The sequence below is a fragment of the Echinops telfairi genome, unplaced genomic scaffold, assembly GCF_000313985.2.
Source record: "Echinops telfairi isolate 266 unplaced genomic scaffold, ASM31398v2 ScPeMD7_7400;HRSCAF=8409, whole genome shotgun sequence".
In the NCBI taxonomy this organism is placed as follows: Eukaryota; Metazoa; Chordata; class Mammalia; order Afrosoricida; family Tenrecidae; genus Echinops; species Echinops telfairi.
Window position 1 is genome coordinate 44,496,405 of NW_022111300.1, and position 14,383 is coordinate 44,510,787.

At 53.7% G+C, this 14,383-nt stretch overlaps 1 protein-coding gene and 1 long non-coding RNA gene across 11 annotated transcripts in view; one reads left to right on the top strand and one right to left on the bottom strand.

The window, feature by feature from the left end:
• The window catches only part of NEDD4L (NEDD4 like E3 ubiquitin protein ligase), a 208,066-nt gene extending 200,024 nt beyond the window's left edge, over positions 1-8,042 (top strand). For 9 of the 10 annotated variants that reach the window (XM_004703012.2, XM_004703013.2, XM_045296138.1 and 6 more), the window contains 5 exons: positions 53-112; positions 1,430-1,537; positions 2,665-2,761; positions 4,209-4,281; positions 5,660-8,042. In XM_004703012.2, coding sequence (XP_004703069.1) covers positions 53-112; positions 1,430-1,537; positions 2,665-2,761; positions 4,209-4,281; positions 5,660-5,762 — 441 coding nt within the window. In that variant the 3' untranslated portion in view covers positions 5,763-8,042. The remainder of the gene's footprint in view (positions 1-52; positions 113-1,429; positions 1,538-2,664; positions 2,762-4,208; positions 4,282-5,659) is intronic. The other variant, XR_006680652.1, reaches the window with a different exon arrangement.
• A 1,931-nt stretch (positions 8,043-9,973) lies between these two features.
• On the bottom strand, positions 9,974-12,179 carry LOC123522392. The gene is made up of 3 exons (XR_006680653.1): positions 12,092-12,179; positions 11,189-11,384; positions 9,974-10,054 (listed from the first exon to the last, which is right to left on the bottom strand). It is a non-coding gene; the product is annotated as an uncharacterized LOC123522392 (long non-coding RNA).
• Between the last annotated feature and the right edge of the window lie 2,204 nt (positions 12,180-14,383).

Here is a 14,383-nt window from a genome sequence, read left to right on the forward strand (position 1 = left end):
GGGCGCCGCGTGTAGGGTGATTTTAATAATATGTTTTTAAACTTGATTTCAGGGCTTCACAGAACTGCTTCCCATTGATTTGATTAAGATTTTTGATGAGAACGAATTGGAGGTTTGTATTTCTGAATACAATGTCGCTTCATGTCTAGTAGATAAAAGTATCTCACTTCTCTGGTGCGTGCTGTCCCGGGGAGTAAGTTGTGATGGGCTCGGCCGCATGTCTCTTGGCCGTGGGACTGGTGTGTGGGGGCTGGTTGGAGAGGAAGGAATCACAGACACAGTCAGCCATTGAAATGTTCTGCCCATGAGAGGATGGTTCTGCTGACCTGGCTTGTGGTCTTACGCCCACAAGGTCAGTAAGCTGTGTCAGGTAAGACTGAGGTTTCAGCAGCCAGTGGACATCCACCCTTGCTTAGCCAGGGCTTCTGAGCGGCCTCTCCATCCCTGGGCACCCAAGGTGGGGTAAGCTTCTCCTAGGGACCAGATGAAGCTGTCTTCTTGCTGCTAAGTAAGAAAAACACCAACCAGCAGCAAAAAGTAGTTCAGTAATTCTCCGTCCCAGCCCCTGTATTGACTGAGGTGAGAGTGAGCCACCTGAGAGAGACCCTCGGCTGTTCCTCACTGCCTTTGTGTTGAGAGAAACAGATGGAGGAGAGAGGATGGATCGTTGGTGAGACTCCCTAAGCCATCTGTCCAAGCCCCCTCCCCGAAGCACTACTGTCTTAAAACAGAAGCTTGCCAGTAGATGGTAGCCCAGGGACCCCACAGGGTGGGCCTTCGAGAAGTAGGTGGCCTCGCCCACACACCCCGGCTGAAGCAGGACCAGGAACCCAGGGTCTAGACTCTGGTTCACATCTCCCCCATTTTGCCCTGGTACCTGGCAAGGAGAGCCTGTCCCCACCCCCACCCCACCCCATTGGGAAGCCTCCTCTGTCAGAAGGCTGCATCATTGGAAACTCAGACCGGCATGATGGGTTGGAGAACACATCTCAGTGCAAAGACGCCTGAATGGGTGGGGGTAATTTCTCACCCCACCCCGGACTGTTGAGCTCTGGAAGATGTGCCCTTGCTGTCACCTGCATGGACTCTCAAACATGGAGACAGAGGACCACATAGAAGGGACACACCTCCAGGGAAAGTGCGTTTGTTAGTGGCACGTAAGAATCTGTGCACAAAAGTGGAAGCGAGAGGCGTGGGGGAGAGGGTTGACAGGCAGCTCTCATTTCCAACATGCAGCGCTGCGGCCACCTTCCGTGTCCTCCGCTGTCTCTGGTCTTGTGGCAGGTAACATTGGGAGCACACCACTGCCTCTGCCTGTTTCTGTGCATTGCTTTGCCCAGCGACAAGACGCTGGCTTTGAGGAAGTCAGTCCTCAGTGCGGGACACTTCCCCTCCTGCCCCGTTGACACCTGCTCATTGTTCTCGCTAGTTGCTGATGTGTGGGCTTGGTGACGTGGACGTGAACGACTGGAGACAGCATTCCATCTACAAGAATGGCTACTGCCCCAACCACCCCGTCATCCAATGGTTCTGGAAGGTAAGCCCCCAGGCCCTGTGTGACACACGCCACTGGGTCACTCCAAGGCCTGGAGTGCCCTTCATACTCTCACTTGGGGACCTACGCTGGAAGTTGGGGTGCTGTGACTGCATGTGGACTCGGGGAGAGAAGGGGCAACAAGTGCTCCCTGCTTGTGCATACTAGGACACAGCCGCCCCTTGAACGCGGCTGCTCCTTAGCACCGCACACTGGCTTTGCTCCCTGGCTCACGCATGCACCGCCTGGAGATGGGTGGTTTCCATGAACGCGAGCTTCGGACCTGGTCCACTTCACTAAGAAAGACAGCAGGCTTGCTCCAGGCATGCCCAGATTTGGGGCCTACTTTTCCCAAGATGCTGTCGTTTGGTTTGGTTTGGTTTTGAGGGTTCCCCCCAACTTTTCTTGTTCATTCCAACCAACATTTTGAGCTTTGTGTCTTTCTTCAAAGACTCAGTTTGATTTTTTCCTGTCTCGGTACCATTTCCATTCTCCCCAACCGAGGAGGGAGGTGGCATTGGCATGGAGACTCCAGCCGACTCTGAAAGTCCAGGTGGTGGTTTTTAAACATGGCTGGCTGATTACGTTCAAAAAGGAAACCACTTGTGTGGATTTCTGAAATGGAGCAAGAGTAAAAGAGCAGGTTCTTCATCGGCCCTTTGATTTGGCTACTTCTTTCTTTTTGTTTTGATACCACTCCGCTAGCATTATCAGTACAGCCACCTCCATTCCTGGGAACATCAGACCTGGAAGAGACTGATGATTTCAGAGGCCTCTTTTCTTTTCTTTGTATCAAGCGTTACCTTAGAGACTTTGTCAACACGGAAACCCCATCTCATGTTCCCATAGCCTGAGCTTCCCCTGCCTGGGTGCCTCTGTGAAGCTGTTTGTCTTTGGCTTTGGGGAGCTGGCCCACCCAACATTCGGGAACACAACAAACATGCCATCGAAGAGGTGGCTTTGTATGTCCTTCATTTGGACGGCTTGGCAGGAGGGGAGGCAGACGCTGGGATCCTCTGGGGTTAGAGGGGACGGGTGGGATGGTCATGTTCAGAATCTGCCTTCATCTAGCTCTGGCGTCTCCTTCCCACGTGTCTACCCACACTCACCTCCTGGCCCTCCCTCTGCAGGCGGTGCTGCTGATGGACGCTGAGAAGCGCATCCGGTTACTGCAGTTTGTCACAGGGACATCCCGCGTGCCCATGAATGGGTTTGCCGAACTTTACGGTGAGCAGGATGGGTGCTACCCTACCTCCTGGGCCCTCAGACATGGCATCGGCGTCTGTCTCATTACTACAGTGTCCCAGCACACATAGTCTCCAACATACGACATACCCACACGTAGGACCATCTGGGCTTTATCTTTCTGCACCCGGGGTAGGAGCGTGCACTCCAGGGGAGGGTGCAGTGCCTAACTTGCTGAGAGGATCCTTCTCAGATGTGCACTCGGCCCACGGACAAAGATTGGATTTATAAAGTTACTGGTGATAAAAGGCCAATAATAGTGAAAAGGAAAAAGCCAAAATCAATTTAGGTCAATGCTGAGCCAACTTGCTGACCTAGAACTCCCAGTGTAAGCTGGGGATGACGTGTGGTTCCCCAGCCAGGTGTGTTAGCCCGGGTGGACTAGAGAAACAAATCCAGTGACACCCATATCTGTATAAGAAAGACCTTGATATCAAAGAGCAATTGTATATTGAGAAAACAACCCAGTCCAGAATCAAGTCCATCAGTCAGATGTCCCATATGCCAGATATTAGTCCATAGATTCCTCTTCAGACTCAGGCCGCACATGCAATGATGCCGAATGCAGGAAGAGCAAAGGCCGGTGGGTGGAAAGTCTTGGATCCAGTGGCGGTGGACGCATGTCCAGGGCTCTGGCTTCCATCAGTGTGCCTCCATGTGGCTTGTCAACTGGAATGTAACGCAGAGAGAGAGAGAGAGAGAGAGAGAGAGAGAGAGAGCGTGTGTCCCGCCTCCAGGGAGGAAGAGAAGCATCAGGAAGCCACGCCCATAAGGAGGCATCCGGATGTGACCTGATTGACAGGCTAGACTCCACCCCTTCACTCTTATTTACCAAGTGACATGAAATTGCCCTACTACCACATCCTCTCTGTATAGGACTTGTCCACCCACACTCATGGAGGGTGTGGCGGGGGGGGGGCACAAGGTTGGGCGTCTGTTTCATTTCTATTTTGCTTTTTGGTGCATCTTTTTCAAAAACTAGGTTTTAGAGAACCATCCAGGTGAGTGGGAGCAGGTTTAAGTTTAAAAGGCACCTCTCCTCCAAGAGGCAGGATTCTACTGGCCCCAGTGGAGGGTTTTCTTTTTTTTTTCCGTATGTTTATTTCACATCGTTCTTTCTGTTTTGTAAACCAAAGGGCGTACTTCATGTTCTTTTCACCCCAAAAGTTGCTTTAAATTTCACCTGCGGCCCAATGGCCAAAGGCTGCCTGCAGTCCCAAATGCGGTGCGCGGTAAGCAGGTGCCACCCTCTGGTGACCTCCATCACCCAGCATTCTGTTGTAGGTCAGGACGAGCTGGGGGCACACCCCACCTGACTGCTGTCCCTGCGGAGCGGGACGCCCTCTTTCCTCTCTCAATCTGTGTCCTTGAAGGAAGCCCCCCCCCCTAAGCAGTCAGGTTAATTGGTTTTTTTCCCCTTTCCCTCTAGGTTCCAATGGGCCTCAGCTGTTTACAATCGAGCAATGGGGCAGCCCTGAAAAGCTGCCCCGAGCTCACACCTGGTGAGTGGCAGGCAGCAGACTTGTGTGGGGTGGGGCAGGGGGCTGCAGAGGGCCCCACTTCCTGCCATCAGTGGTGCTATCGAGTCCGTTCTCACTCTCAGAGGGCCCACGGGCCAGAGCATGGCTGCCCCGTTGGGTTTGCATGGCCATCATTTGTATGGAAGCAGGTGGTCAGGTCTTTCCATCAGCCAGGGGGTCAACCATTGCACTGCCGGGGAACTGGTTCATCCAGGTGTGTGTACGATTCACCATATCCCTGGGAAGCACATGGGGATTCTCAGCTGGGGGATCCAAGCCCGGGCAGCACTAAAGCCAAAACCCAAACCCACGGCCATTGTGCCAGTTCCTACTCATAGTGAGGCTCTCTGGGGTCTCCGAGGCTATAACTCTTTACGAAGACAGGAAGCCTCATCTTTCTCCCCAGGAGTGGCTGGTGGATTTGAACCACCGTCTGTAAGGTTAGTAGTCCTGCATTTACCTGGCACCACTACCAGGGCTCCTGGACAACATTCAGAAACCTCAAAGGAGGATTTTAATGGACCCCGTGAGTTTGGCATGGAAAGGATTATATCCTCCCTTAAAAAGCCCCACAGCCTGTAAGTTGCTTCTGTGACCCCAAGGACAGTACAGCAGTACAGACCCCCATCTGCCCTGTCTGTCTGGAAAGCTGACCTTTCCCTATGGCTTTAAAACCATAGGGTGCCGCAGCTCCCAGACAGTGTGCTACGTCGGTTGGAGCGAAGGCTAAAACAACCTGTAGAGCCCTTGCCTTTGAAAAGTCTCTCCTGCCTCCAGGGTGGCAAGGGGGTGGGGCATGGCTGTCATGGGCAGCCCTCAGTGGGCTGCTTGGCAGAGCCTTACAAGGCCCCTATCGATGTAGTTTGAGCAGCAGCCTGAGCCCTGTTCTCCCTGGCCCCCACTCCAGTGCACACGGGCTTTTGTACTTGGTTCTTCAGGGAGCCAGGGGTGGGCGGGTGCTTCCTCCTGCACCCATGTGCTTCAGCTATGGCTAGACTGTCTTACTCTCAGACTCAGCCTCCATGCTCAGCCCTGGCAGTGCTGTGGGACTCCCCCAAGAGGGCTTGACAGCCCCCTATAACGGAGCCCTCCACTCTAGGTTCAGCTCTGAGGCTTTAAAAGCTCCCCCATGACCTCTTTCCCCCAGGGACCCGGAGCTCACTGGGTATGGCCAGCCCATTAGTGGGAGTTGTCTTTTGGTACTTAGAATTGTGGCATGGACAAAGACTTGGGAAGAACCCTCGGGCCCACCCAGCCAGCAGGCCCTTTTGCCACAGGGGAAGATGTCCGAGGATCTTGAGGGATGGCGGGGGACCGTCCCAGCTGCTTTTCAACCCCACTTTTTATCTCCCTGTCGCAGCTTTAATCGCCTTGACTTACCTCCATACGAAACCTTCGAAGATTTACGAGAGAAGCTTCTCATGGCCGTGGAAAACGCGCAAGGATTCGAAGGGGTGGATTAAGTGCCCCCGGCCTTGGGGGGGTGGTCCGTCAAGCAAGTTGTGCTTGCACTTTTGCATTTGCCCGACAGACTTTTGCAGAGACAGTGGCGGGCGAGCAGGAAGCCCCGCAAGGCTCTGAGGCGGCGCCTTCTGCAAACATGCCTGCCCCGGGTTCAGGCGCCACCCGTCCCTGCTCAGGCAGGCTTGACCCCTGTCACCACCTCAGCCCCTGGGCTGGTTGGCACATACACTCATCACATTTCAGGAGGACTTCGTCTATTTATGTCCTGCCTCTGTAGGCAAAGCCCTTAATAAATATTTTACATACTTTCTACTGACCATGAATGGAATCAATCACTCACTGGACAGGTACAGTATTACAGCTCATGTTTACTTTTTTAACTGATTTCGACCGATTTGCAGCTTTGATTTCGTGACGGTTAAAAATGTCTCCTGTGTTTGGAAAGTGAGCTTTTTTCCCCTCTGCCCCCCTCCCCTTTTTTTCTTCTTCTTTTTTCCTATCGCTTCCTGTCAGCGATCTTTTTGTTGTGGAAGCCCTTTGACACGGCCAGCACCTGAATCAGAAGACCGCCTTTGGTCCAGAGGCCTTCTGCCGACCAAGTCCTCCCCGAGACTCTTCCGCCGAATGTTAGGCTTCACGAGAGACGTGTTCTCTTCCCTGCCCAGAGAGGGGGAGAGCAGACTGAACCGTACACATTTGGCCTCTGTTCTGTTCTGTTTTCTGTCTGTGCAAACGTGTAGCGTGCTGGCCGCGGGGGCTGAGAGAATTGTAACACCGAGTGACAAAACTTGTGCTGACTCAGACTCCGTGTGTAATGACACACTCCACATAGGCTCGGACCGCCCAGCCCTGCCTCACCCTGTACAGCCATCGTTTCTTCCTGTTGCCTCCTTGCTGCCCGCCCCGGGGAGATGTTCCGGATGGCACCGGGCGCCCTGCTGATTTGAAGCTGTGGAAGCCAGATCCAGTCTGGGCTCCCGTGTCTCCACCTTTGCTGACGGTCATTCGGAAGGCATTCCTAGTACCGCTCGGAGGGAGGCCGAGTGTCTAGTCCCGTTCTCATTGTGTCCGTCACCGTAAGTGTTGCCTGTGATGGTTTCTTCTCACCACGTGCCCACCTTTCCCGGGGACACCTGGCTGCGGACAATGTAGGAGACCCGGATGGAAAGCCGGGGCCCTCTGACAACGATTGTTCTGCAAGGTCTCCTCAACTGCCAAGATGTATTTCATAGACACGTAACCGTGTTTTGTGACTGTGCCGTGTTGCATGCGTGGACACTGTGGACTGAGCTGCACTTACTGTGGGCTGGGCGGGGCGGGAGAGAGGCCACCTGGCTTGCCCCTGGTGTCCGGTGGTTTTGTTGGTGGTGGTTTAGGGTCAGGGGCACCGACGTGGCTCTCTGTCTCTGGGGACACCCATGAAGTGTATATGACAGAATCCAGTCATGTTCCCAGGAATGCCTGAGATGCTCTTGTTTCCCAGGTCACGTGATCCCTCTGACTCACCTGTCCTGGCAGGTGAGGGATACTGCAGGGAGGGTCTCTTGCCAGTCATTGACCGGACAAAACGTTGGGGGGAGGGGGGTGTCTGGGAGACTCCGTAAAGGAATTGTCTGAGAGGCGTAGAGGCTTGAGAGAGGGTGGCCTCCACAAAGCCAGGCCCTGACCCCTTTTCCTGTTGGCTTTAAAAGCACCCAGTGGTCATCAGAAAACGGAAATACCACGTCCTTATCAAGAACAAGATTGCTCAGTGGTTTTTCCCCCATCCAGGTGAGACTTTCTGTCCTATGGCCAAGGTAGATTGATGCCTCAGTGATTAAAAAAAAAAACCCCCAAAAAACCTGTTCATGATCCTCGTAGCCCAGAAAGTCATCTTGTTGGGAATTGTGCCAAAAGCCCGGTTTCGAGCAGTATGCTGTGATGGCCTTGGAGAGAGCGTGACACCACGGTGCACCGTCCAGTCCAGCCATTGTACATCCTCCAGGGGCTGAGCGCCCGCTGCGATTCCATGGAGGGAACACTCAGAAACTAAGACCCAGCAGCTGTCCGAAGCATGAGGGAGAGCGTCCAAAGCAGAAACCGGTGAGACTGACCAGAACCGAGTCCCATGAGAGCACAGTCCAGTGCCCCTGCCCCTCTGTGACACCCCGTGTGGCAGCTTGCTTAGACTGCTGAGCGTGGTGCCTTTAAAAGCCTGGGTGATGTTCAGTCTCTCGTAGCCAGGACTTCTTTGCATTTCCCGCTTGGTCTGAAATAAACGTCGACCTTGTTTCCAATAAGTCTTGACTGGTTCTCACCGACTCCATGATGTAATTGCAGGGAGCGGTCGAGAAGAGGTGGGGACTAAAGAGGACACTGGCCACCCCCTGGGCAGCCGACTGCCTCCCAGGGTCTGGTGGGCGGTGTGGCCTGCTCTAGGCTGCCCTTCCTGCCTGCCTGCCCTCGGGTCCTTCAAGCCACAGCAGGGACAGTCGCCCGGTTTCCTGAGTTCGCTGCTTGAGGAGCAGCCGTGTGTGGAAGGACTGGACTCTGAGTTGGGGGTGAAGGAGGACATTTCCAAAGCTAGCCTGATGGGGCCACGTGACCATCAGCGATTGCGTCTGCGCAGACGTCCTAAAACTTCCTCTCCCCACCTCTGTCTGCATTCACTGGGCCAATGTTCACGCTGCCAGCCGGCTGCCCCTACAACAGGGCACAAGGGGATTTTGGCTATTTGCAAATGATATGCCAATTCTGACCCTTTTTTCTCCTGAAATGTGGCCGTGGTCGATTTTTCTGTAGCAGATCTTCTAAGGAGTAGCTAGAACATTATGTTGGGGGTTTTGTTCTGCAAGGTCCTTTGTCAGTGCCTCGGAGAGTCCCTAAGGTCAGGAGTCAGTCCACAGAGCCCCCTGATATGGATATTTCCAACCACTCTAAGTATTCAGTGACAGATTTGAGGGTGGGGGGACATCCAGATCCCTCTCTGCATCCCATCTCAAAGCAAATCAAACAGCCACCCAGAGAGCCAAACCCGTACGCTCCCCACTGGGCTGGCTCCCCACCCTCCTCCTGGCCCTGACTGGCCCCATTCCTCCAGCGAGAGACGGGCTGTGCTGTCTGGAGGGTGGTCCTCTCACTTGCCAGTAGGAAGTGCTGCTGAGTAGGGTAACTAGCAGGTGGCTTGTCCCCACGCCCAGGTACTACCTCTGACCTTCAGGCTCTTAGGGTCCCTCCTGAGAAATCTTACCAAAACTGCCAATTCCATGCATTAAAAAAATTCTTGACAAAACCCCCACTTTGTACTCCAGATTTTAAAACAGGAATGGGGGAGAGAATGGACCACATTTTGTGTTTTTTATTTTTGTTTTTAAGCCTTAATATATGGCTACACACTCGCCCCTGTCCTAGATATTGTCCAGTGTTGTGAGGAAATACTGTGGCCAGGGTCAAGTCTCAGAGGAGAGGGGTAGCTCTGTCTGGAGTCTCACAGGAACCCTCTCCGCAGACACCCCTCAAAGCCCACCTGGTGGGAAAGGGCAGGTTTTTGTGGTCGCTGATTACCACGTGTGAGGAGGCCCCTGCCTATGCCGGTAGTGCCAGCTCTGGGGCCTCGGTTCTCAGCTTTGTGCGGGGTGTGCTGAGGACCAGACGTTGTCCCTGCCACCTGTGGGGCCCACTTTGCTCCTCTTGCTCCCCAACTCCTGTACAGGAACCTTCACGGTTTGCTGCGTGTTCACTTTGATCTCCGGTCACTACTATGGATGTAAAAACATATACCCGTATGTACGTACACACACTGTCCAAATAGATATGTATATATTTACATAGCATCTTTCATGCTTGAGTAATCCGGTTTGAAGGGGGAGTGAGCATCCAATCCCTTCTAGAACGTTCTGCAAGCTGAACCTCAGAGCCTGGGGGTGGGGAGCTCTGGGAACAGGCTTCGTTCAGGGTCTACCTTGGCACAAAACCTCAGGAGGGGCTGGAAAACAGCGGCTTTCAAGGTGAAGAGTGTTTCAAGCATTCCAAATGAATTCTTGGTACTTCCTTACGTTTTATTAAAAACCACCTCCCACCAGGAAGCCAAGTACCATTTGATACTCTGGTTAAAAAATAAAATCAGACCAGACATGCTCATTTTCAACAATCCAAGAACTTTAAAATGTGGTGACATCTAATAACACCAGGGGCTGGGGAAGCATTTTAAGGACAAACTCCCCACTTTAAAAAAAAATTTTTTTTTGCGAGATCCGGAGAGAAACAGTTTGTTTTCCTGGTGGCAAAAGAGTCCTGTGATAAAATGAAGTCGCTGTAATAAAATGATACAACTTGTCAGATATTCAATAAAGAATTGGAGCTGGAGCATTTTCTACAGCCAGTGTTCTGGGGCATCTGATTGGAAGCCCGCTCGCCGCCGCCACCCGTCCTAGCAGTCTTGACACTGGGGAGGCCTGCAGGTACCCGTGTGCCGAATCCATCATCCCCCACCCCCCACCCCCAGCAGCTCCTCCCTCCTCTAAACACATCATCTAAATCTGCCCAACACGTCCTAATGAGGGAACTGTAGAAACTTCACGGGAAAATGCTCTTCTAATTTTATTCCAGCTTTCCACTAACTTTTAAGCCCCCTCAGGAGAATATCCATTTGTTCTGCTCCATCTGCCGTTTTCATTACAGTCGAGAATTAGTGCGTTTGTGGGAGACTTGGGTCCCCCGTAACTGCCCGTTCCTAGGCAGGTGTGTCTTACTCTGGCATCGGTCCAACCTGCCCTCCCTTGCGTGTGTGACAGGTAACGGGAGACCGAATGGAACAGCCCCTGGGAGGTAGCCCTGAACACACGCTGCTAATCCCAAAGGCTGGGAGGTGGTGTCTCCCCGGAGGGGCCTCAAAAGAAAGGCCCGGTGGTCTTGGGCTGACAATCCCACCGTTGAAATCTCTACAACGTGCAGGCAGCTCTTTCCACCCTGTGCCATGAGTCAGCAGCCCCTGGAAGGCAACCGGTTCCCAGATGTGAACCAGCAAACTGCCTGCCATGGAGTCAGTTCAAACCCAAGCGACCTGGCCCCGTGGGGAAGGCTCATCTTTCTCCTGAGGAGCAACTGGTGGTATCGAACTAGTGTCCCTGTGCCAGGGCAGCCCCGTCCTGCGCCAGGCTCAAACGGTCATTCTCTAGTCCGGTGAATCCTCTCCCAAGAACTGTGACCGTCCCAGGCCAAACTAGGAACCATCCGCTTCCTCATTCTGGGAACTGAATTTGAAATTCCCATAAAAGGGGAATGACCTAGAAAAAAATGCTCAACTGTGCCACTTTCCTTGAACTACAGAGACAGATGTACCCCACCCCATGAGTGTGTCACCCAGTAAGGCTCACTACCTCTATGTGTGAGGAGCCCTGCAGTGGGGGGGTGTGGCTGCTACCCCAGGTCAGCCGTTCAAACCCACCAGCTGTTCCGTGGGACGAGGATGAGGCTGGCAGCTCCCATGACGACTGACAGCTCCCGAGACTCACGGGCCAGCTCTGCTTTGTCTGTGAGGCCCCTCAATTGGAATGGACGCGACGGCCGTGAGCCCTCTGCTGCTGGCCGTATGCTTACTGGAGCTCCGTACGCACTAACTTGTCTGCAGGGAAGCCTTTCCTCTGGGGGTAGTGGGAGGGGGGCAGTACAGATGAGCAAAAAAGCATGGGTCTTGCCCCCTGGGAGCCCCACTGCCTTGTGAGGAAGTACAGGGTAGGACCAGGAGGCTGGGTCACCAGCCAGCTGGTTCGCAGTTGGCAGGCAGGTTCTTGAATAGACTACAGGCCTGAGCCAAGGGCAGGAGGCAGACCAGAGATATCCAACCTTGTCTCCCAGCTGCCACCTCTCTGGGAGACAGAGCCCTCGGGGCCAGATCTGCCTCCATCCTCACAGGTGGCAAGCCAGTGACTGCTGCCACAGAAACTGTGAGCCAAGTGCCACTCTGTGCCCAGGGCTGTTGAAATCAGGCTCTGAATGCCCAAGAGAACATGGGAGCAATTCCAGCCCCCCCACCAAAAATGGGGTATGATGGAGCACAGTCAAGGAAGGACATAGCTGAATAAATCAACAGGACTTCCAGGGGGCTCCTGTAGAATGGACAAGTCCCTAGCGCCCCTGCAAAGGCCAATGGTCAAGGTCATTTTCTCCCTCAGGACTAAAGACTTAGCAACTTGAGTCCCAAAGACACTGCCATCGAGTCGGTGCCGGCTCAGAGACCCTGTGGGACAGAGGCAGAACTAACTGCCCCTGTGAGTTTCCAAGACGCAACTACGGGGTCCAAAGTCCCATCTTTCTCCCGTGGAGTGACTGGGGATTTCGAACCACTGACCTTATAGTTAGCAGTCCACTTTGAGTCCCGAAGCACATCAATTATTTTCTTGCCCAAGGTTGCCTTAAGAAGACCCGCAAACATCCAGAAATGCTGGCAGAGCTGTCCTATGAAGAACCACAGACCCTGATTGGACCCTTGGCCATTTCCTGTAGCTGCTTCATGATCTGTCTTTCTGCCTGCCCCTCCCCTCACCTGTCCGGCATGGCAGAGTGACCCACAGGTTCTGTACAGGGCTCTTCAGACACGTATTTGCACTGCCAACTAGATTCCAGATGGTGTCCCCCTCCCTCGTGGGGCGAAAATCCTCGCTGAGTGAGATGCACATGTCTTAACTAGAATCAGCGAGTTTGGAAAAATGTGTATACAAACCCCGGCGAGTGGAAAATCTTCCTCGTGACCACATTGTCCTCCCACGGGACATCGGGTGGGTTCTAAGTGCTGACCCTTTGGTGAGCAGCCAGGTGCTCACCCATCTGCATACACCAGAGTAACCCAAATTCCCATCACCCACCCAGAACGTTCTTTTCATGCTGCCCAAGCTGGTCCCCACATGCCCAGAGCAGCCACTAGTACAGTTTTTCCCACCACAGATTAGTTTCACGGGGTCTAGAATCCCCCACTGTAGTGGCTGAGTGTTGGGCTGTGATCCGCATGGTCGGCAGTTTGAAACCGCCGGGAGCTCCAGCAGAGAACATGTGGGCTTTCTACTCTTGTCAACAGTCTTGGAAGCCCGAGGGGGAGGGGAGGAGGGTCCTATGAGTCAGCATTGGGGGGGTCCTATGAGTCAGCATTAACTCGAAGGCAGTGAGTTTTTGAGTTTGGAGAAGCCCCTATACAGTGACAGCTGTGTGGACTGGTGCATGATGGGACAGCACACCTGTGCTGCGCCTCTAAGTCTTCCACCTTGGACAGCGTGCCGCCTTAGACCACCTGGCTCTTACTGTTGGGGGGGGTGGGGGGGTGCCCTTCTCTGACATGTTCCCACTTGTCCAGGAAACGGCTGCGGCGGGTTTCGCTGACACCTGTTGCTAATCCCTTTCCCGTCTGACAATGACCCTGTTCTGCAGCCAGGGTGCCGTGCTGTCAGGGGATGGGGACAGCCACTTCTTGAATGAGAAAGACAGAAGACATCAGTTCAAAACCTGGGTACAGTAAATCCTGCACAAGCAGGAGCCTGTCGGAGAAGGAACACGCTCAGAGGAGGAAGGATTCTGATGAGAAAGCCATCAAAAAGTGGTGACGCTGAACGCTGTCCAGAGTGGGGATCTTGGGAGACTTGGGACAAAGCAGTCCCGCAGGTTTCCCTACAGTGTCCCTGCCATGAAATCCCCCCACGGCAGGCGGACCCCCTGGCTGAGCCTGCCATTCATGGACAGTGGCTGGGCCCTTTACCAGGGCCTAGAGCCTGCAGGGGAGTACCTGGACCTTTCCGGCTCCTGCCTCACCCTCTTCTTTGTGAGTACACCCTGAGGAGGGACAAAAGCAAGACTGCCGTTGTCTGGCAGGCCCAGGCTGTCACCCTACCCCACCCCCATCAGTGGCTTAATAACAGCACCTGCTCCTCCCAGCCCTGTGTGGTGTCTGGATGCTCTGCTCCATGCAGTCATCCAAGGCTTCAGGCTGCCTCCACCATCCCTTCTATAATGCACCTGCAGAGGGCGGAAGAGGGTGGTCAACAGGGCCACCGCGTCCTCATGGCCATGCCTAGCCCAAAAGGAGACTGGGAACTAGGTCGCCATCTCCAGGGGCACAAGGAAGGAGTTTGGAACAGCGAGCTAGGATTTCCGTGAAGAGTCGCTGTGCAGTGCCAGGACCCCAGTGGGTGGAATTTCTTCCACAGTCTTTGATGCACTCCTTGGAACTAATACTCATACTACCCAGCATCAATCTGTACGTTGGTCTGGGGTAGCATATTAGCCCAATTGATGGATTAGCAATCGGACTCGGCTGTGAAGAGGCTTAAAGCCACGGCACCAGACTCAAAGCCCCATGTCCACACTGCCCTGGACTGCCCCTCACCAGCCCCAGCGCCAAGCCTTCCTTCTCTCCAGAGGAGATAAGGTCTACATCAGTGGTTCTCAACCTTTCTGATGCCTTGGACCTTTCATACAGTTCATGTTGTGGTAACACCCCAACCATAACATTATTTTTGTTGCTACTTCTTAACTGTCATTTTGTTACTGTGATGAATCAGGCAACACCTGTGAAAGGGTCGTTCCACCCCCAAGGTTGCGACCCACAGGTTGAGAACTGCTGGTCTAAATGTTGATAAGCTAAAAGCAAGGCATG